Source organism: Osmerus mordax, chromosome 22 (genome assembly GCF_038355195.1).
Source record: "Osmerus mordax isolate fOsmMor3 chromosome 22, fOsmMor3.pri, whole genome shotgun sequence".
Classification (NCBI taxonomy): domain Eukaryota; kingdom Metazoa; phylum Chordata; class Actinopteri; order Osmeriformes; family Osmeridae; genus Osmerus; species Osmerus mordax.
The window spans coordinates 8,998,139-9,019,374 of record NC_090071.1 but is presented as its reverse complement, the minus strand read 5'-3'; the positions used below and the strand labels follow the sequence as shown (position 1 = coordinate 9,019,374).

At 41.0% G+C, this 21,236-nt stretch overlaps 3 protein-coding genes and 1 long non-coding RNA gene across 10 annotated transcripts; all 4 read right to left on the bottom strand.

The window, feature by feature from the left end:
* Positions 1-66: 66 nt before the first annotated feature.
* On the bottom strand, positions 67-10,194 carry LOC136966110 (OX-2 membrane glycoprotein-like). 2 transcript variants are annotated; one of them, XM_067260500.1, is made up of 8 exons: positions 10,057-10,194; positions 8,137-8,237; positions 7,843-7,965; positions 7,381-7,704; positions 6,671-7,000; positions 4,799-5,080; positions 4,216-4,317; positions 67-843 (listed from the first exon to the last, which is right to left on the bottom strand). In XM_067260500.1, the coding sequence occupies exons 3-8, from the start codon at positions 7,931-7,933 to the stop codon at positions 839-841; spliced, it is 1,134 nt and encodes a 377-aa protein (XP_067116601.1). In that variant the 5' UTR covers positions 7,934-7,965; positions 8,137-8,237; positions 10,057-10,194; the 3' UTR covers positions 67-838. The 2 variants fall into 2 exon arrangements, with proteins under 2 accessions (XP_067116601.1, XP_067116600.1); XM_067260499.1 differs by having other exon boundaries at positions 7,843-7,918.
* Positions 10,195-10,363: 169 nt separating this feature from the next.
* LOC136966111 (OX-2 membrane glycoprotein-like) lies at positions 10,364-14,675 on the bottom strand. 6 transcript variants are annotated; one of them, XR_010879362.1, is made up of 14 exons: positions 14,620-14,675; positions 13,996-14,334; positions 13,576-13,881; positions 13,434-13,466; positions 13,236-13,317; positions 13,075-13,143; positions 12,350-12,388; positions 12,182-12,250; positions 11,789-11,812; positions 11,526-11,558; positions 11,399-11,437; positions 11,192-11,216; positions 10,837-10,909; positions 10,364-10,751 (listed from the first exon to the last, which is right to left on the bottom strand). XR_010879362.1 is itself a non-coding variant. In XM_067260501.1 (14 exons), the coding sequence occupies exons 1-12, from the start codon at positions 14,666-14,668 to the stop codon at positions 11,201-11,203; spliced, it is 1,098 nt and encodes a 365-aa protein (XP_067116602.1). In that variant the 5' UTR covers positions 14,669-14,675; the 3' UTR covers positions 10,364-10,751; positions 10,870-10,909; positions 11,192-11,200. The 6 variants fall into 6 exon arrangements, 5 of the variants coding, with proteins under 5 accessions (XP_067116602.1, XP_067116604.1, XP_067116605.1 ...); XM_067260501.1 differs by having other exon boundaries at positions 10,870-10,909; XM_067260503.1 differs by having other exon boundaries at positions 10,889-10,909.
* A 232-nt stretch (positions 14,676-14,907) lies between these two features.
* Positions 14,908-17,906, bottom strand: LOC136966112 (OX-2 membrane glycoprotein-like). Its single transcript, XM_067260507.1, has 4 exons — positions 17,789-17,906; positions 17,309-17,650; positions 16,418-16,735; positions 14,908-15,911 (listed from the first exon to the last, which is right to left on the bottom strand). Exons 1-4 carry the CDS (start codon positions 17,823-17,825, stop codon positions 15,772-15,774), a joined length of 837 nt encoding a protein of 278 aa, XP_067116608.1. The 5' UTR covers positions 17,826-17,906; the 3' UTR covers positions 14,908-15,771.
* A 1,017-nt stretch (positions 17,907-18,923) lies between these two features.
* Positions 18,924-21,115, bottom strand: LOC136966329 (uncharacterized). The gene is made up of 5 exons (XR_010879372.1): positions 20,989-21,115; positions 20,360-20,668; positions 20,045-20,165; positions 19,627-19,669; positions 18,924-19,475 (listed from the first exon to the last, which is right to left on the bottom strand). It is a non-coding gene; the product is annotated as an uncharacterized lncRNA (long non-coding RNA).
* Between the last annotated feature and the right edge of the window lie 121 nt (positions 21,116-21,236).

Below are 21,236 nucleotides of genomic sequence, written 5' to 3'. Positions count from 1 at the left end.
ATAATGAAGCCAAACCAAAGACAGTACAGAACCAAAAAACACGTTCTCATAAATCAGCAACGTTTATCACACCTTGTCACAAGTTTGGTTACCTCAAACAGCAAATAGAAAACATCAGTGTAGTCAAAAGAATAACATAATGTGTATTTTATTTCACACTGTGTCACTGTTATACTATTTAAATAAATAGTAAAAAGTAATGTGTAGTTTACTTTACACAGTCAGTCAGGTACGTTAGTGGCACAATATCCTCTCCCATCCTTTTTTTTACTACAAGTATAACACTGATGGGATTAGAGTTCATTGGAAACCATTTTATACGATATCCTTAGGTTTAAACAAGTAACATGAAAGCAGAAATGAAGGCAAACACTGATGTCTGCAACATTCAATATATACTTGAATCTCTCAACTGTTACAACATACACAAACGCACGTTCACCCATCAATTTATCCAATGCACACCATTACATCTGCATTCAATAAAATAAACATAACTCTTTATCACTAAGCAGCCTTATATAATTACAAAGAATGTGCTTTATAGACAATGTTGTGAAATGATGCTTCAAACAAGCTTTTATGGGACTAAGAACCTCAAACTACCTTTCGGAGAAAAGGATTTAGCTTTGTATATCCACATTGCTAAATTGTGCTTTCTAAAGGGGGTTTGGGGACGGTGGTGTTGGTGGGGAACAAACTGGAACGCTGTCTGTCTTTCTGCTGCACGTTTCCTTTAAACAGAGTTGGAGCTCATGGTGGTGAGCAGCTAGGTCAGGCTGGGACTGGGGGCGCTGGACGCTCATCAGGGACAGACCCCATAGTTCCAGGTCAAGGCTCAATCTGAAGGGAGGGAGTTGAGAGCAAAGAGAGAGAGAGATGGAAAAAGAGAGAAAGGGAACAAGAAACAAAGAAAAAGAAAAAGAGGATAGAAATGGAGGGAAAGCAAGAGAAAGAGAGGGGAACAAATATCAGAGTTAAGAAACTGTTACTGAAGAAAAGAATGATGCCTACGACTGGATGAAGTTGCCACCCATCCTTGAAAGGCCCATCAATCCCAGCTAAACCCTGGCCTTACCCAACCACCTAATCTCCTTTCCCCGTGCCACACCCACTGCAAGTCTAGTCAGTGGCACCCTTTTCCTGACGTGACTGCAAGGGGGTATTCTAGCACGTAGGAATCACATATCAACAAATCAAAACAATTTCTGTTGGTTGACAATAGGCCCTGTAGCCACATTGGTTTACCTCAGGGCAGATGTGAGTGGAGCTGGTCTTATTATTCTTCCTGTCCATGATTCAGTTCTTTGGTAAAGTAATGTTTCAGCCAACAATATCATAACTTTTCGGGAAAAAGGTGGTGGCTACAACTGTTCAAACAAGTATACCCACACTCGCTCAATCACTCACTCACGCACACACACATACACACACACCAGAAAAAAAGTTTGGAGTATGGGGAATGTAGGGATACGTTTGAAAGAATAACATTTAAACGGGCACAGATGCTCTGTATCATCACTACCCTTGAGCGTGTGCTGTAACACAGAGCACTTCCCCTGACCACCACCAGGGGTCTCTTAAAAGGCCGAAGTTCCTTTAGCTACATTGTTTCCAGTGTGGACATGACATGATGAATGGGGAAGATATGGGCTTTAAGATTCCAGTTTTTACTTTAGCTACCTCTCATCTCTCTTCCCTACCTCTCATCTCTCTTCCCTACCTCTCATCTCTCTTCCCTACCTCTCATCTCTCTTCCCTACCTCTTTTCTCTCTTCCCTACCTCTTTCCCTTCCTTGAACAATCAAGGTCACCCAGCCGTATACCCTCCAAGCGACAAAGGGCCCGAACATGTTTGTGTGCCGGACAGGATGTGGTTACTCCCTATACTTCCTGTGGTGTTGCAGATTAAAGGTGCCCCTGGAAAATCTTTCATCAAAAATAAATGTCTTATCTGGGCACTTCCTCCTTGGTGTTTTTTTCCAAAGCATCAATCATTACGATAAATGAAAAATAAGTCGCATGGATTGCTTAACATTTCTCAAAGTTGACAACAATCTCCCCCCAAAATACTCTACTATGATTACATGGGTCACACATGACCCAGCCCCACACACCCACAAATCACAGAGGACTGGTCACCAGTTGGTCACCAGTTGAATAAGCAGAACCACAGACACCCACCGTGGGTCCACGGTGCACTCTGATCATCCACACTGAAGACAGAGGCTCTCAACCCCCAACTCTACTGCACCAACACACCCCAGAAGAACACACATCAGCTGGATGTCACTCAATGAAAACATTTGCAACGTACAAACATAAAGGAAAGTTATTCTGCTCATTCCAAGTATTTGGAACAAGTTAACAAAGTTTCACACAAACAAAGATAGTCTTGTCATTCTTCATCTCGGACCTTACAGCTGGCTCTCTGTCCACAAATCATCCTCAGTCCAAGTTGCATAAACACCACAGCCAAGCCTACCAAAACCGTCTTTCGACCTCAAAATGTGATTAGTGAGAGGGAGTCTCTACAATGTCAGCCAGGGCAGTGATGAATGAGGCCCAGGCTGCAGTTTGACAGACCCGTTGTTGTCCACTGGGCAGGGTGTCAGGCCTGGGTGTGCACCCCCTCCTCCTTCCCTCCGCTACTCCTGTGAATCTGGCTCAGGGAACACGATTAGAGAGAGTTCCTTTCCACTAGCACTGGGCAACCAACACAAATCACTTGTTCAGTGATTTTCGGAGTGGAATCCAGAAACGATAGAGAGGCCGTTGTTGAACGTTTTCCAGTTCAAATCTTTTTGCCAAAGTGACATCAAGACAGTGACTGCATCCATCAAATGTTATCACAGTAGAGTACTTATGAATTCAAACATTGCAGGTCTCAAAGTCACTCAGAGTGAAACAGCTGCTGTGAGGAAATCTCAGAAAGCCTTTTTCTTGATTGCCTGCAAACCAACAAAGCATAGTCTAACACTTCAATAAAACAGTTCTGAGTAGAGTTTTTGGAACAAGTATGAAAGAAATCATAAAGCACCCAAGATGACAAGATATACTGTATCTGGCAAATTTGAGATGATTCAACCAAGTTAACACCCTCAGACAACACTTACAGTTCATAGACTACCTGGATGATGTAATGACTAGGCTCTGTTCTAACACAACCCCTCATCTATGTGGTATATATAGTCCTCTTGCCTACCACTACAGCTTATCATGCAAAATTACCACCTGAATTCATATCAGTAGTGTGTCTGCCAATGCACCACACATCTTCACTGTGGGCACCCACTGGAAAAACATTCTAATGTTGAAGGTATCAAGAAGTAGATATTTCTGTGGTTTACAACTACCTAGAAGTAAAGATAAAATGGATATTATTATGACAACCTTCCAGAGAAGTCTCAGACCATTTCAATTTCCTGTCCTTTTAAAGGCATTATTGTTCTATTCTGACAACACATCCTGTAAGTGGCGCGGCTTGTTTAACTTGGGGACTGGGCTGGCATAGTGTGGAGAGGCATAGATCCACATGCCACAGTGAGCTGGCACCAGGCTGCTTCCCCCTACGCAGGCACGTTCAATGCAGGATGCCCAGAGAGGGTCATGGGAAAAGGTGTTAACGGGAATTCTGGCAGTGAATGTGACACAGGTCTGGAGTGACTTCTGTCACTTTCCTGTGAAACTCCCACCTCCGTGACTAAAAGACCAGCATCGCCATCCTTTCCCACAAGTTTTCCATTTCAGTCACATCCTCTGTCCTGCTGAAACATGTCAAGCCCCAGAAGGATCTACCCGTAATGTTGTCTATAGGAAAAAACTAACATATTTTTAGCTAGTTTGGCCAAGAAACTTTGAGAATTTAATAACGTTTCATAACATAACTAGTATGATTTGACCCTTAATGTCCCCCCGTTCCTTCTTATAGTTCAGAGTAATTGACCCTACTTGTCCTCTCACATGATAAGCAGTGAGAAAACACTACCCTTAGCCCTTTGAGACAGAGGATTCCATGTGTGTTTAATCTCTTTCAACGTTTGGAAACAGTCACTGCTGTGACAGACACTTCTGAATTGGCAGGCTAACCAGGTCACAGCATGACCTCTGCGTAGGAGCCATGAGGAGATACTGTATCCCATGACTCTGTCAGACAGGGGGTTCATAGTCTGCATCAGTCTCAGTGCCGCGGCTCCCTATCGATTGGTTACTCACCGTCGCGGCAGAGAAAACACTTGCAGAGACACACGCACAGGCACAGCAGGAGCAGAGCTGCTACGCAGGACACAGAGATGAGGACTGCCAGAGCTGGTCCCACTGCAACACACACACACACACACACATCTACTGTTACACATTTATCCTAATCGCACATGGCAGTACATGAATGAAAGAGGGAGAAACATGAACCATCTGGCGATCAGGTGCTGCAAGGTTTGAGCTTGCCAGTGTTCTTATTTTAGAGGCCAATTTAGCCGAAACGGTAAAGAATGCTTCGTCATCCGTCAAACTGGCCATAATTGCACGTCACTAAAATAGCAGAGAATCCACTGGGAAGAGAAACCGAGATTCGAATGACTGCTTTGAACCTCAACACCAACCGGATTGCAATGCAGAACACATAACCCAGTGTTATGCATTTAGTCATTTAGCAGACGCTCTTATCCAGAGCGACTTACAGTAAGTACAGGGACATTCCTCCCTTATGCACACTGAACCACTTAGAAGGAACCCTTGTGAGACATGGAGGATGTGAAGACAACACCATACTGGGGTGCGATCGTCTAACTGCCCTCACCGTTTGTGTTCAGGGACACAGACATGGGCGTTTCCAGGCCTCTGTGATGCACCAAGCATTTGACGGACAGGTCGTTGAGCAGGCCCGATTGGAGGAGGAGGGTGCTGATGACCCACGTGGTGCCGTCTCCCTGTTCGTAGGAGGAGGAGACAGGTGGCCCCAGCGTTCGGTTGTCCCCCTCTACGTTCCACACCAGCTCCGCGGGCGGGCGGGACCGGGCCGTGCAGTTGGCCTCGATGAAGGAGGACGACATCACGTAGGTCACCTCCGGTTTAGGGAGCACTGAGGTCAGCATCCGACATGCAGGAAAATATACCAGGATTTAGATCATGCCGGGGAGGTAAAAAGAACACATCATTCAATTAATCAAAATTTAAAATCACAGTAGGGCTTCTACTTGTTTCTTCTTCTCGTGTATAGTTTTGTGTGTTTGTGTAGTATTGTGTTATATTTGATTATTTGGCCTGAAACTGCTTGTCATTTTGTACAGTCTGAACTTTCTGATCCCAGACAACAGACAGCGTGTTTGTATCCACCCTGGCATGACAGAAAACGGCAACAATGCACACAGTCTCTATCTCTCTCTGACTATTTTCTCTCTCTCTTTCTCTCTCTGTCTTCATTGAACACAGTACCACATCCCCATCCAAGACCCTCACATATGGAAGAGAGAGAGTGAAAGAGGACTGAGTTCTATGTGGTGCGCTGGGAGGCTGGGAGGCTGTTAGTGCCTGGGTGTTGACTGGACAAGATCTGGGCTGTTTGGCTAGGATGGAAGCCGAGGGACAAGACAGGACACACACACAGAGGCCCTGTGTCTAGGGAAACAGTGATCCACTCTTCCCCTGAGTCCTCGCCCCAACTGAGTCACCTCTTTCCCCTTGACCATCACCTCTCCCTCTGTCAACTTTATCACTAGCGAGTGGCTCACCGGGTAGAGTGCCATATTGGCTGAGGCCCTAACAGCAGCCAGGGGTCGTTTCTGGCTCGGCCCATTTCTACATGTCTTCCACCTCTCTGTCCTTGACATTTCCTTTCTACCTCTAACTGTCTCTGGATGAAATAAGCTAAAAATAAGTCTCAAAAACGTTGCAAACACCCACACACTAGGAGTAAAGTCGATGACCACTTGTACAGCAGCCCCACAGATATTTGAAAGCATAAAGCGCGAAACTCAGAAACAGCTACATGTGAATGGGAAATGCACTGAATGTTCAACTTTTTGGGTACAACATGACCTGAACAGTGCATCACACTCGGTTTCTGAGAGACTGGGGAACAAGGGCTAAGACATTGAAAAGAAGTGTGTACAGTCAGCACAGTAGCATTTCTGGACCACACTTGCCACTGTCTAAGTACAATCGTTTATTTACTCAAAGCTCTTCCCCTTCCTGTACTATCTTCCTGTATGAATACACAACAAGCGCGCACACACACACACACACAATAACATAAAAGTGCCTCTTTCCTTCCAACCAATACCTCTTATTCTTAAACTTCACATGACCTTCCGGAATCTCTAAGATGATGATGCATGATTAGGCATGGCCTTCCAATGACCTGCAGAATGTGTCGAGAACGACTGATAACACTCAGAACGACTGGCAACACTCCCTCATCTCCCGCCTCCAGAGATGAGCTCTCAGCCTGGATCTGGGTCCCACGGCTCTTTCGAACCAAAGCCATTGTGGTCATCAACTACATCTACAGAATTCCTTATCTTTCATGAGGATTCTCACATCCAATCAATCACATGTCAGATTCCCAACAAGGACAAATTATAGTTGGGTTGAAGTCACGGTGTCTGAAGCAGGTTATCGTCTCGGTTCAATTACAGAGGCATGGACGATCTCTGCCGGTCCACATACCCACCGTATACAGAGAGACAAGCCGTGGCCCTCCTGGTGCCTTCTGGGTAGGTGTGGAACTCGCAGCTGTAGCATCCCTCATCCTCGGTCTTGACCGGCCGGATGGTCAGCTGGGTATCCCCCAGGGAGGGGCTGAGGGTGACGCGGCCCAGGAAGGGCCTCTCGACGGTGGGTTGGCCTCGCTTGGCGTACGAGGCCACGCTGGTGGTGTCCCCCTGCTCCGCGGTCTTCCTCCACAGCACCTGGTGCACCCTCTCCTGCAGGCCGTACCAGCAGGACAGGGTGGCCTGCTTGCCGCTCACTGCTGTCTTGTTGCCTTCCGAGCCCACTTCGCCTGGGGAGAAACAGACATTAACATTGATAAAGAGGTTTAATCCTCTGTGAACAGCTTAGAGGAATGTGAAAAAGGCTGGTAAGGGGAAGACTTCTAGACCACCGAGGGTTAACTTAAAGCAGGTCTCTTGTGATGGTTCAGTAGAGACAGGAAAAGGTCTATTTGGGGGCCGGCCTGAACTCTTTGCCTTGGCCAGTACTGACCTCAGCCTACTTCCTGTTTTCAGACCATTAATGCACTGTGGACTTGAAGTGGTGGGGTTGGGGTCACATTCTAGTAAACATTGCAAAATCTGAGGAGAAAGCGAAGCTGAAAAAGACCTGAGTCTCCAAGATTCGAATGCTTTCAGGCTTGCAAAGTATGAGGGTTCTGGAACTCACCAATGATGTTAAGGCAGGTCTTTCCCTCCTGACCTCCACTGGGGTAAATATCAAAGATGCACTGGTAACATCCCTCGTCCTTAGGCCCCGCCCTCTTGATGGTGATGACGCTGACGTCGTTGCGGGAGGCTGTAAGTGTCACATCGTCGCGCTGGGATGAGATGGTGACAGGCTGCCCCGGTTTGTACGCCAGGAGCACCTGCTTGTGTTGGTTCAGCCAGCGCACCTGCTTCACCGTGTGGCCAGTTTCCATGGTGACGTTACAGCCCAGTGAGAAGGGAAGACCCGCGATGGCGTTCAGATTGGAGGGGGCGATCACCTCACCTGATACGTGATAAACATGTCAAACAGTGAGAAGAGACTTCACAGGATATCTCACCAATCAGGTAGAGGTATTCTCTGTATTGTTTTAGATGAAAACAAAGAGGCTAATCCAAAGGAAATGACTCTTCTGAAACACACCTCGAGTCAAAGACGTCACCATCACCAGGATCCAGATCTGCAGGCCTCCAGGCAGGGCAGATGAACACATGTTTGGCTGCAGGACATTCATTAACGCTTACTCAGGAATGGACGTCCAGATCACTTCAGAGAAAACATAAATTAAGATGGACATGTACTTGCTTGAGAACATACAGTCAGATTATTATTCGCTCCAAACTGCTTTGTGTATTTATCATTTGCAGTTTATCTCCATAATTCCCTAAACTGATCTGAAGGATGCCAATGCGGTTAGATTCTAACTGACAGACTCACCTTGGTGGTTGTCTGGTGTGTCTGGCTTGTCTTTGCAGTCTTCTTCAGGTTCAGTGCTGCGATGGCATCCTCCTTCCGGCACACCTTCTCTGTAGCCGTGGCTACGCCCAGGGATCAGATAATGACATGTTGGCATCATGCTATTTTCTCAGTCTTGTTATTGTCCATTTACTGATATCAGCCCTTGAAGATGAACGTTATAACAGCTTCCTGCTGTGGGAGCTTGTGTTCTGAGGTGGGTCGCTACAAAAATGTTTTTAACATGTATTAAACATATGTTATGTCTATGAATTTGAAGAAAAAAAACAAAAGGATGATGGTGAAATATGACAGAACGTGTTATGTAAAGCATTATTAGCAAGTTCAACTAAACCACGTGGCTGCGAAGAGTTAGAGAAGGGCACAGTGAAAGCAGCGCACAGCACACTGCACCAGCGGTGGCCTCTAAGTCACAATAACCTGGGGTCGACACCAACGGCTATCACCATGGTGACTTAACTCCTCAACAACAAAAACAAGAATGTATAAGATTGATCGAATGGTTGCTAAGTCCTGGGATGTTTCATATCTGCCCCCCGTCTAGCACCCTACCTACACAGACCATAATCACCTGGAAACACTGTTGGACGTCTTTGATGTCTAGACTGCACCGACCCCCACAATTTCAAAAGGCACATTTCTGAGGAGCTGAATGTCTACGTTGTAAACAGTAGCAAAGACATCCAGTAACCAGGTTGTAACCATGTTCCAGTAGAAGCTGTCATTTATCATACCATGTTAAGTTAGGCCTCACAGATGGAGATGAATGCACAGTGACAGGGCTACTGTAAGAACAATGATTCTGTACTGCAGTGGAGAGGGCTAATGTTAGCCAAGCTCAGCGGTTGGGTCCCTATATAAAACATATGCTTGTGGTTGTGCCCCTGTGTCTGCCTTGCCGGGAAATCCACTTGTTGTATAGTGACAGTGAGAGGCTTCAACAGTGCCAGAGAAAGTAAGTACCTGCCGAAAAGCTGCCCTGAGATCAGATTTCGGAATCTAAATCCAAGTGCTTTAAGTACGGAGTTTGAGTAAAACTGATCTTAGATCATATGTTAAGACTGAAAAGTAGCCTCATGCCAGACCAGAATTTAACAGCAGAGCTTGAAGGGTATTTTATGGGGTCTTTAACAACATGAACCATCTGGGTTCAAGTGTGCATCCTGCCCCTGTTGGGATAGTTTTCAAACAGTTCTGCTGTTTTTCCACAAAGTAAAACAACTAAAAAACGACACATTTACATGACTGATCATGAACAGGACGTATAGGTAAAGCATAGCTGTCTTGATACATAGTTAAATGTAAAGACGATAGAGCCTCTTCCATGTCCGTCTACTTCAAGGCGCAGTCAGATCATCTCCTGAACCAAGAACTAGTCTGATTAGGCTACTGTTTCTGACTGTTTGGGGTATTAATTATTATGGTTACACTTGACAAACTATATCAAGGTGCATGACAACAAAAAACTGTCACTTCAGAAAAGCCATGACCCTTCAAAGGCTTCACTACTTCACTTGTCACTTACCTACTGATAAGGTAACTCATGGTCAAATCTATGTGCAGGTGTGCGTGCAGTTATATATTCAACAGATGCTGAGCTCAGTTTTCCTCAAGAAAATGTGAAGATCTGATAACAAAAGTTCACATCTGTTTTACAATTAGACCGCAGAAGAGGTAGATGGGTGTCAATGATGTTTCGTTAGTTGTGGACGACATTGCTGTCTGCCGTACCTGCAACAAACAAACTACACAGCATGAAAACTAAACTTACATCTATTTCTGAAAAGCGTGTTATCAAAATGAGTAGGCAATACTTTTAATAACATAGCCTATTATAAAATAAAAATGTAAGACCAAAAGTTTCATTTACCAGTAACTTACCCGTTAGGTAGAGCATGCAGGCGGATTTTGATTGGCTTACGATCACGGTGAACAGCGCAAATGGTAAGTCACAGTAAAATCCATTTCCAAGTCTTAACATTCTGGTGTAACTAAACAGTGTGGTGGGTTAAGGGCACACCGCCTATTGGCAGCGTCAGAGGAAGCGCACCTCATTTACAGGACCGGCCCAGAGGTCTCCAAGAAAAGAGTTGATAAAGTATGCCGATCTGGTTATTAAGTTACACAATGGTGACCTCTGGTGGTGATTTGCAAAGCTTGTTGAAGTAATGAGGCATAATAATTTATTATTTGTATAAAGTCGTATTATTTTTAAAAAGCGTTCAGCAGGCTTTAATAAAATTGACAGTGAAAGAAAAAGTGAAATAACGTTGACATTTAAATGACATATAGTTAACTACTTGTCATAACAGTCATATATCTAAATTGTATGTATTCAATCCGGAACAATGTCTGCTTTCACATGGTTCACCTCAGGTAGCATAGCCTACCTAACCAACAAATATAAAAAAAATAAACAATAAAACAATTTGAGAAGTAATTTCTGATTTAGATCACAGCAACTGAACAATTTGATCAAATGTAGGTTACTGGGTAGTGTCAGCACCATCTCACTGGTAAATGTCAGCTCAGTAAATTTATCACATCAGCAGGAGTAAGTCTTGTTTAAAAAGTTCCTGAAATGAAAAAATAATTACTCATGAACAGCATGCGTCAACAATAAGACCTGAACATATTTTAAAGAAAAATAAAGAAAATTACTTGACTTCTGACTGCATCTTTAAATACTCTCACCATTCACCATTGTCATTACCATTATGTTGATTCATTGAGACTGTAATAGACAAGAACGATCAATTCATTAAAAGTTGTATTATCTATCGATTAATTTCTTGTCATCACAACTGCATTGTTCTATGCATTATGACTTACTATGATAAGGATCAACATGAATTGAAGGCAAATATTATGTCTCCATTGTATTCATTATCAATATGTTTTATAGTTGTGATGGTGTGTAATTTTGTATTATACACAATTACAAAGTCCATGGGGGTATTAGTCTTGGAATATTTCATAAATGACCTATGGCTGCAATGTTCCTAAACACGCTTACCTTGAACTCTCATTCACTGAAAAGTCTGTAGAAGAGGGAAATAGAGCATATTCATTTTTAATTTATGGGTGTTAACGGGACTAATCAAACAGTGGTACAGCTTAATCAGTGCAAGAATGTAATCAGCTTGAATACTGTAGCCCAAAACACCATTCACTTTCTATTTTAATTAAATAAAGCAGATACAATAACAAGATGGCATCTTACTCTCTTTTGCAGTAACCAGTCGAACTTGTGGATTGTGTTCTGAAAAAATAAAATGTATTAAGTTGTTGACAAATGTGTGTTGTAATAAAGCATAACAGAGCTGACAGAATCAATGAGGATGGCTTACTTATGTGGCAGCATTCGCTTAGTCAAAGTGCTGTTGAAAACAAAAAGAATGACAAGAATGAATACCTTAAAAAAAATATCATAATACATAGACAGTATTTTATGTATCTGAAGTTACAACATGCCGTAAAGTGTTAATGTTACAGCATGTAAAGTACAGATGAAATGCAACAATGCACCGTGTAGTGTCACTCTTTACAAGATATAACACAGTAAACTGTATATCCTTATAGTATCAGAAGTTGTATATGCTGGCATACTTACATTCCATGTGGAGAGGTAATGGTTCTGGGGGGAATTAGTATTAACCGTATTAGGAAAAGAGCCAAAGCACCCGTTTTAAAATTCACAAGCGATTTCTAGTGTTGTTCTTTAAAAAAGCACTGACATTTGTTGGTTAATGGATCCACAAAATGAAATCCTTAAATCATCAATAATTTCCTTGTCAGGACCACAAAAATCTTCCATTCATCATGACTTACTGTTCCCTAAGTGACACCTTTTCAGGAGTGCGCATGTTTTCAACAGTCTTGGAGATATTTTTACGTTTTTCTAGTGTTGTTCTTTAAAAAAGCACTGACATGTCGGTTACTGTAATGAATCCACAAAATGATATCCTTAAAGGACCACTAAAAGCTTTATTTCATCATGACTTACTGGGTTCTTGGCGTCCCCTCTTCAGTGGTGCACATGTTTTCATCAATGTTGGAGATATTGGCGGACTTTCTGTGTAAAACAAACCAGATACAATCAGCTTGAATAATGTAACTCATAACACCATTCAATTTCTATCTTAATTAAAGAATAAAGCAGATGGCAGCTTACTCTATTTTGCAGTTACCAGTTGAACTAGGGGATTGTGTTCTGGAAAAAGAACATTTATTAAGTTGTGTGTTGTATTAAAGCATAACAGAGCTGACAGAATCAGTGAGTATGGCTAAATTATTTGGCAGCATTTGCTTAGTCAAAGGGTTGCTGATAACAAAAATAATGACAGGAATGAATACCGTTTAAAAAAAATCTATATATCTGAAGTTACAGTCAGGGCCACAGCCGTGCGCTCTTGTTTTTTGTTTTTGCCCTGCCCTAGTGTTAATGTGTCTGTCATTGTCTTCACCTGTGTCTTGTTGAGTGGTTTCAGTTCTCGTTAGTGTTATCGTGTCCACCTGTGTCTTGTTTGGTTCTATGTATTTAGGTTCCTGTTTTGTGTTCAGACTTGTTTTGTCTTTGCTACTGAGAGTACCCTGTCTGTTTCCCTACTATTAGGCAAACTGTCCTGTGTTTGGGTCCTACCCCACCACTAGTGTTATTTTTGGGGGCCTGTTTTAATTTTAGTTATATGTGGAGTGGTAATGGTTCTGGGGGGAATAAGTATTAACAATATTAGGAAAAGAGCCAAAGCACCTGTTTTACAATTCACAAGCGATTTCTAGTTCTCTTTAAAAAGGCACTGACATTTTGTTGGTTAATGGATCCACAAAATGAAATCCTTAAATCATCAATCATTTCCTTGTCAGGACCACAAAAAGCTTCCATTCATCATGACTTACTGTTCCCTAAGTGACACCTTTTCAGGAGTGCGCATGTTTTCAACAGTCTTGGAGATATTGGAGGACTTTCTGTGTAAACAAAACCAAACACTTATATTATATTATTTTGCTGAGCTTAGTTAAACATAATTTCAGGGTAAGGAAACGATCCCTTTTCTTACCTATTTTTCCTCAAAATCACTAAAACCGGTATGACTAAAACCACTAAAATAAACCATGCACACATTGATATAATCACTAGACCTGTGGACACAGACATAAATGAGAGATTAAGGTAATGGTACAGTACATGTAAAGGTACATTACAGCTGGTCAATGGGTCAATTAAACGGTCAACAATGAAACATGACAATACTTACGACTTCTCTCTGTGACCTCATCCACATGGTCAGCTGACCAACAAAAAAGAACATAAAGGTGAACATTGTGCTACTTTTCAACAGATCCCTTTACTTTATGTATATGTGTGTAGTGATAGAACATGACATCAGCTTATCTTACATAGAACAAACGCTTGGTCAGTAGCTGCAATCAACATGGACGCCTCTTTGCTGGCACCCCCTGGGGACTGTGATGCCACACACCTAACCAACGTGTCTTGGGCCACTTTCATCCTGCCGGTTGAGGTGACAGTGATGGTTCCATTGGGGTGAGGAACGTGGATAGTGCTGGAGTTTAACAGAGGGAGATGTTCAGGGATTTCCCACGTCACAGTTGGAGCAGGCCGTCCAGTGGCAGAGCAGGAAACGAATGAGGTGCCATTGGTGTTGTTTGTTTGTGTTGTGAGGAGACTGGGTTCATACAGCTCTATGGACCAACAACAAGAACAGTGGTGTCAATGATTGTATAACTCAAATGTGTAAAACTGATATTAATGATGAAGTAGACAGGAAATGTACATATTTACAAATACAATTTTACCATGAACTTTGATACAGTGCTTCTCAGAGATGTCTTCGTATGGGTAGATGATAAACAGACAATTGTAGCAACACTCATCCTTCCATGTCACATTCCTGATAACAATAGAATTGTTGTGCAGTCCAGGGTCACTAAACTCTACCTTCCCCTTAAAAGGAGAGTTGATCACAGGACCATGGCGTTTATTAGAGCTGCCCACATGTTGTTTAGTCTTTGCAACTTCTTTATTCCACGTGACTTGAATAACCTCCAGCTGTTGCATGAACTTGCAATTAAGGACTGCGTCTTTTCCAAAGTTAACAATGACTTCATGACGAGTTTCCAATGACTCAAGGCACCCTGTATGAAGTTGCTGAAACAGTTATACTGACCATTCAAACTATTACATTATAATGTCAACAATAACTAGTTCCTAAGTAAGTACTTATAAATAAGTAGTCATTAAGTATTTATCATCTGCCATCCCTCATCCTCAGTCATTCACAGACATCCAAGTGTTTTGAGTGAAGACTAAATTGTAGATAAATCAGGTTAGTTTTAATAGCATATTAAAACATATATATATATAAAAAAAATCACTAGCAGCTATTACACAGTACATTTTATTAAAAGAAATCAGCTTACCTGTAGGAAAGAGAAGCAGAACAAAAAGAGACGCATGTGCTGCAGGCATAGTGATATCGTTTTGTGCGGGCTTTTGTGATTAAAGCGCGAAATTTGAAGTTCCTCCTCTTCCTTCGAAAGTGAAAGTAAAACGCTACATTTTGTTTTAGTACAGTAAATATCTTTATTACAAAACTATGTTATACATTCATATGTCCATCTTACATTGAAGTATTTGCATTTTATGGATTTAAATGCACAAATATACATTTACAATGAAAACATTAAATATTTTTAAATATGAGAAGGAAAAATAGGAGCATATTGCACATTAAAATATAAGATTATTACATGAAAGTAAACTACACTGTACTGAAATGTTTAGAAGAAACGTTAAGTAATAGGAAACTATACTTATGCAATGACAGTGTAAATAAAGTGCAAAAAGTGCCAATAATGTTGATTATTGAATTAGAAATGAGGATTCAACATTTTCAATAATCAACAATAAAATAGTAAGTTTGTCTCGATATAATCAAATGCTAAACATTTTAGAACTCAGATCTGAGGCGATAAGACAAAGAACTATTACATGTATTTGCCACAAGGGGGAGCTGTTGAATCGTTGTCTTGGTTACCTGGTTGAGGGTGACAGATGATGAAAACACCTTCTGTTGCCAGGCTGCATCACTGTCCAAGCAATGAGAAATGTATTCATCCAATAACCAACATTACGGAAGACAGATCATACAATCATTACTGTTGATATTATAATCTAATAACAAAAACACTGTAACTATCTTATCTGTTTTAACAGTAAATTACGCTACAGCGTTAACATAAGCTTAAGGTGGACTCACTTTATCATTCTATGATCTGTGACAGATTCCACTATTCATCAAAACGGTAATGGTAATGTCATCACCAAGGCTTCAACAGGTCACTTTCAATATATCCCAACCATCATTCAGATACATAAACTAGTTCATCTATGACTATGAAGTGGATTATACATAGGTTTATTTATGTCTGCATCAGTTGTTAACTAGCAAAGCATTGACCCATAGTTATTTACTTATTTAAAACTTGAAATATATCCACACAAAGGTACGTAAACACTATTATTAGATTAGTACATTCCACATCCAGTTGTATTATGAGTTGGCCACATTTTTACACAATTCCTTTTCCTTTTACACAACATGATACAGATTGACCTTTTAGTATCCTCTTTGTGACATAACAAATGAGCAAGAGAAAAGGAATGCAGAGGATGATTGTCAATACAATCACACCATGATACCGGCCGTCATCTGGAAAGTGAAACACAAGGTTCCAGTGAGGTGAGACAGCATTTCCAGTGAAGAGGGACATGGGATTGAACTGCTAGATAGTCAGTAAAGTAAGAGGCACTTCCTCTGGCTTCCCCACTGGGTTGGAAACTACCTAGAACAATCCGCTTGTTGGGTCATTATGCCTCAAATTGCTGCAATTAGTTAGTGAAAATAATAATAATAAAACCTAATTGCCCAGATTAGAACACTGTATTACCAGCATAGTACGTGCTGGTCATGATGCTGGACACATTAGCTTACTACAATCATTTTACTGTACACTACCTGCAATGAAATTAAATGAAATGTACTGTAACTAAATAACAAACATATATTGTTTTTGTTATGTAGTCACAGGAATCATTATTACGTGATGAACTTCAAAGCACAGTATTGCTGTTCTAATGTCCATTGTTGAGATAGCTGTATTTCACTGACCCACTGTCACAATGTGTATCTGGATATGCATCATATACATTACATACCCTTGTCATTCTCTGTCTGCCCTTCATGGATGATGGGCAGTAGGATCCTCTCATGCTTTTGTCCTTTCGTCCCATTGTTTACAAGACAGTCCACAAAGCCCTCTGACTGTGGCGACAGGCGAAGAGTGAGGTTGCTTGTAGTGGTGGCTGTTTGGTCGGCATTCAAAACTGTTCTCTGGCTCGGCTCTGTGTTGGCTGACGTAGTCCAAGTGATTACAGGAGCTGGTTTTCCCGTGGCTGAGCATGACACTACAACTTCTGCGCCTGTCTCAGGATGAGGGGGAGTCTGTGACTTTGCGGTTTTCACTTCAGATATACCTTCAGATAATATAAGAAAGAACGTGTTTAAGTGTCATCCAAATAATTAACAGCTTAGGTCATATTATTAGCTTAATGACCTACACTATGAGCATGCAAAACAGATGGGAAACTATTACTAATGAGTTCTCATTGCATTCTCTGCATCTATAAATGTTAGGCCAACCTTAGTCTATATATAGTTGGAGTATATTTCACTATCACTTTTCATTACGTACACACAAACACAGACACACACACATAGCATGGATAGGTATATTTTACATATTGATTTTTTCATATATAACTTTCTATATAGCCTACCTATCCATGCACTTTTCTCACAATAAATGATTTAAACGTTAAAAATCATTAAGAAAAAAAGAGTATCCCTAACTATTAATAGAGAAGTTGGTCAATTAATTAACACACGTCAAGTTCTAATTTAAACACCTGTTTTACAATATCGGCCCTCACAATTTACACTTTCAATTAAAGAGCTACTACTACGGTAATGCACAGCAAAGGCTTTAAATATCCGCAGTCAAATCAAACGGAACAGGTCAGGTGATTGTGCCCCTTTCAGTGAAATACCTTGTACAGTGAGGCAGGTCTGCTTCCGTATAGATCCACTTGGATACACATTAAAGCTACATATGTAGCAAGCCTCGTCGTTCCATGTTACGTTCTTTACGATTATAGACGTTGAGTTGAGAGATGCCTTGGTGAGAAGTACCCTGCCTTGGTGTGGGCTGATGATTTGCGTTCCAAATCGTTTACTAAATGTTGCCAAGTTCTCCACGGAGTCGTCTGAAAACAACCTCTGCCAAGTTACCTGTAGAACACCTGTCAAATCCGCGAGGGTGCAGCTGAACGATGAGTCTTCGCCGAAGACCGACGTCGTGTCTCCATTCGCCACGACGTTGACCGACAGTGCTGTAAAATTGCAAATGCATTCTTGAGTTTAATTGGCTAACACGACTAGCTTTATTTGAGTACCTATTTTAATTTAGCTTTATAAATGAACATTACCTAACATTTTGACTCGAATAACCAATATAAATGGACAATTACCTTTCGACAGTAAGCAAAATAAAATAACAGACTTCATTCTTCGGCAGACTATCCCATTCTTTATCCTGTATACAGAAACATTGAACCTTTTAAATAACGAGTCAATAAAGAACGGAATTGCCCTATCACCGTGCCTTACTGTAATGGAACCACGGTATTTCCCCGGAAAAAAACTCCTGAGTCAGAGCTTGTTGACTCACTGCATTATTTGATGGGGGTAAATTTATTGTCAGGTCATTGCTTTAGATGTAAAAAATGATACTCAAATATCCCGTGACAGTGGTTTTGGGATTGTCGAGACTCATCATAATGAAACTGAACACGTAAGTCAGACGCATATCACGTAATAGATACTTGAAAGAAACAGTATTATAAAGCCAATTTGTTTGGAAAGTTAGTTTTTAATTCTTTTGTCAAATTTTCAGTATTGTGTTGTATATACTCCACAATGTGTTTGGAGGCTATATCCTGACCTGCAATTCTACATGGATAATACATATGACAGGGCTCTAAAGTCTCACGCATTCGCCGTGAGACTCACGCATTTCACCAATTTCTCACGCTCTCACACAACATCTTACAAGTATTTCTCAAGCTGAGAAGTAAGGGATAACTTGTCCCGCTAGGCTATTAATAGACGAGGCGCAGGCATACGTAGGTAAGTTTTCTGCTCAGATGAGAGCTTTCTCGAGGTATACAGAGTTAAATGCACTAGGTATTACGTGATGTCCAAATTATTTGTATATTTATGGCAGGCAGAAGCATTGGTGCCAGCGTTGGCAGTAGCCTATAATAGCCTACATAATTTTGCTTTGCTCCTCGAGAAAACACATTTCTAATTTACCGAATCCCCTATTGGATGTCTCATTGACAGACAATTAACTCTGAACACCCACCAAACAGAATAAAAACTGATAAAAGCTGATTTTACTAAATAACTGTCGACAAGTATTTCCGACCCTAACGCATGTTTTATGATGTGAGAAATGTTAGCTGTTCAACCTGATATTTCCCTTTCATTTCTATTGCGCTTCTCAATGGGCTTGTCATTTTGTGGTCAAGAGAATTCTCAAGGGAATGTGGAATGTTATTGTGTGTGTGTGTGTGTGTGTGTGGGGGGGGGGGGGGGTCTATATGTAATGAAATTGGAAGACAGCCAAAGAAGTAATGTTACTGGCAATACAACGTTTTGTATATATCAATTCCCATCTGAAAGAAGGAAGTGATTCTGTAACTGAACTCACACAGCTACAGTAGCAGGAGAGGCCACACCATAATTTATGTGCCAGGAACATACAGGTCGTTCCTTGACACTTTAACTATGCAGTTCTGATCTTTGACTTTCTGCTGCACTTTCAATATATTCAATTTGTATGTCGTTTAGATTTTTTTTATATATATATTTTTTTATGTAAAAAGTATTACACTGACATCTGGTGGAGAGTATTGATACTGGAGTAATTTGGTAAGAGTCACAAGAATGTACTGTAGTCTTTCCCATTCTCCTGAACATGGTGTGTTCCAAGCCAGTGAAGCGGACTATGCTATGAGTCTAAAAGAGTTGTGACCAGTGTGTATCTTGTATCAGTCAGTCATCATCAGCACAGGGAAAGTCCAGTTGGACAGTTGAGTACAGCCCATTGGTTGTCTCTATGAATGTGCTGTACGGCTCAATATCCTTCACCTCCTAAGAGACACAAGCAAAGCAGTCTTACTCATCAATCAACCAACATGACCAACACATTTCATGTATTCATGGGACATTAATAGGCTTAATCATTGATGCCATTTACTGAAGTGCTGTGAAATTACTTAAGCTCATAAAGACAATGTTTTACTTGAAACTCTTTGGAAGGGACACAGTTTTTCTGGTGAAGTCTCCTTTTGGGAAAAAAAAGATAAAAGAATGAACACAGTGGTAAATAATAGGCCTATGTAACAATGTCTCTACCACTGTTTGTCTGCTTCAAGGGGTATGAGAATGCTATTCTCATAACCTCTCTGACAAACTAGACGAGAAGTGAAAGGACCTATAGCGGTTAAGATTGAGATGGAAATCTATAACCTATCCATCTCTAATTGTATCTTAGCATGTGCATTGCATTTGAAACACACAAATACATTTCCTGTATTAATGCAAGCGCTAATGAGTGGTCATTAACATAGCAAGATAATCTGGGGACTTTGAATCATGTTTACAGAATTAGTCGTCATTGTCATCTTTTTCTGTTCTTTTTGAGTGAGCTAATCTCTTACCAGAGATGTATTGTCTTCAGAATTATTCCAACAAAGACAACAGCAACCATGGTCACTGCCAAGCCTCCCATCATCATCACATCAGGGTAGGGGCCTTCTTCAGTCATAGACTCATGAGTTTCTGCGTACGGAAAGCAAAGTTTAGTGTTTTACACTATTTATGTTGATCTTGTTTGTCTCAGAAATAATCATTATCATCATAATGATCATATTACTGATAACTTGATGACAGACTGTACATTGTAAGTTGAACACAGAACGGAACACAATGCAATATCAGCAGTACATAATAACTTTAATCTATGGAACACTTACCTTTGTAAGAAACATTGATGTTTGTGATATTTGTTCCTCCCTGAAAGACACACTGACATTTGTAGTTCCCTTCATCAGATGCTGTTGGATGTGTGAAGTGTAAAAATGTTCCTTCCTTCTCTATGTGCATGGTGACTCTGGAGTTACAACCTGTGTGTGTTTCATTGTTGTCGAATCGATACGAAATTTTACACGTCCAATTATTCACTGTACGTATCTCACAATTGACAACCATCATTTCCTCAAATGATGGGTGGGTGCATATAGGAGTGTAATTAGAAATTTCTGTGAGCACAAAATAGTGAGTTTCTGTAAAAAAAAAAAGACAAATTGCTGTTATTAGTGGGTGATGGGATAGACTGAGAATACTCTATGCTCAAATCATATTAGTTAAGTAAAATTAACTGAGCACTGATCCTTGATTATCTACTGTAGTTATTATAGGCATTATCTGTGTGTTGCTTTGTTAAAAAGTGTCAGCTAAATTAATACAATGTAAAATATTTTCTCACGATTCTCGCCTCCTCAGCTAAAATGCATGTGTACTGAATCTACAGGGACAACAATGCATAAACACTTGCAAAGAAAATGCAGGGAACCATTCAAATGAAACTATTATCTGGACTTACCCTCAATGGCTGTGTACATTCCCTGCATTCCCAAAAGCACAACAAACCTGAATGCACTTTTCCACATTCTACCCAGTAAAACCAACTAACCAATATATTATTCTCTTGACCTGTCTGTCTGGATGTCAGTTCAGTTTCAGGCTAAATATTGATGCGCAGAGCAACTCACGTTCACCCTTTAACAAGCTCTGTCTTCCCAAACACACAAGGTATGGGTGGTGGCTCCGCATTGTTTCTTGTTTCCGACC

Bases quoted from the DNA above. Each gene is read 5' to 3' on its own strand.
- LOC136966110 (XM_067260499.1), bottom strand. From the start codon at position 10,156: ATGTTAAGACTTGGAAATGGATTTTACTGTGACTTACCATTTGCGCTG. The intron at 7,001-7,380 runs GTGAGTTCCAGA...GTTTCTCCCCAG, and splicing joins GACCTGCCTTAACATCATTG to GCGAAGTGGGCTCGGAAGGC. The intron at 4,318-4,798 runs GTGAGGGCAGTT...TGTGTGTTGCAG, and splicing joins TGTGTCCCTGAACACAAACG to TGGGACCAGCTCTGGCAGTC.
- LOC136966111 (XM_067260501.1), bottom strand. From the start codon at position 14,668: ATGCCTGCAGCACATGCGTCTCTTTTTGTTCTGCTTCTCTTTCCTACA. The intron at 11,813-12,181 runs GTAAGTCATGAT...AATTCCCCCCAG, and splicing joins GAGGGGACGCCAAGAACCCA to AACCATTACCTCTCCACATG. The intron at 11,559-11,788 runs GTAAGTATGCCA...TTTTGTTTTCAA, and splicing joins ATTACCTCTCCACATGGAAT to CAGCACTTTGACTAAGCGAA.
- LOC136966112 (XM_067260507.1), bottom strand. From the start codon at position 17,825: ATGAAGTCTGTTATTTTATTTTGCTTACTGTCGAAAG. The intron at 17,651-17,788 runs GTAATTGTCCAT...GCAATTTTACAG, and splicing joins ATTTTGCTTACTGTCGAAAG to CACTGTCGGTCAACGTCGTG. The intron at 16,736-17,308 runs GTATTTCACTGA...TATTATCTGAAG, and splicing joins GACCTGCCTCACTGTACAAG to GTATATCTGAAGTGAAAACC.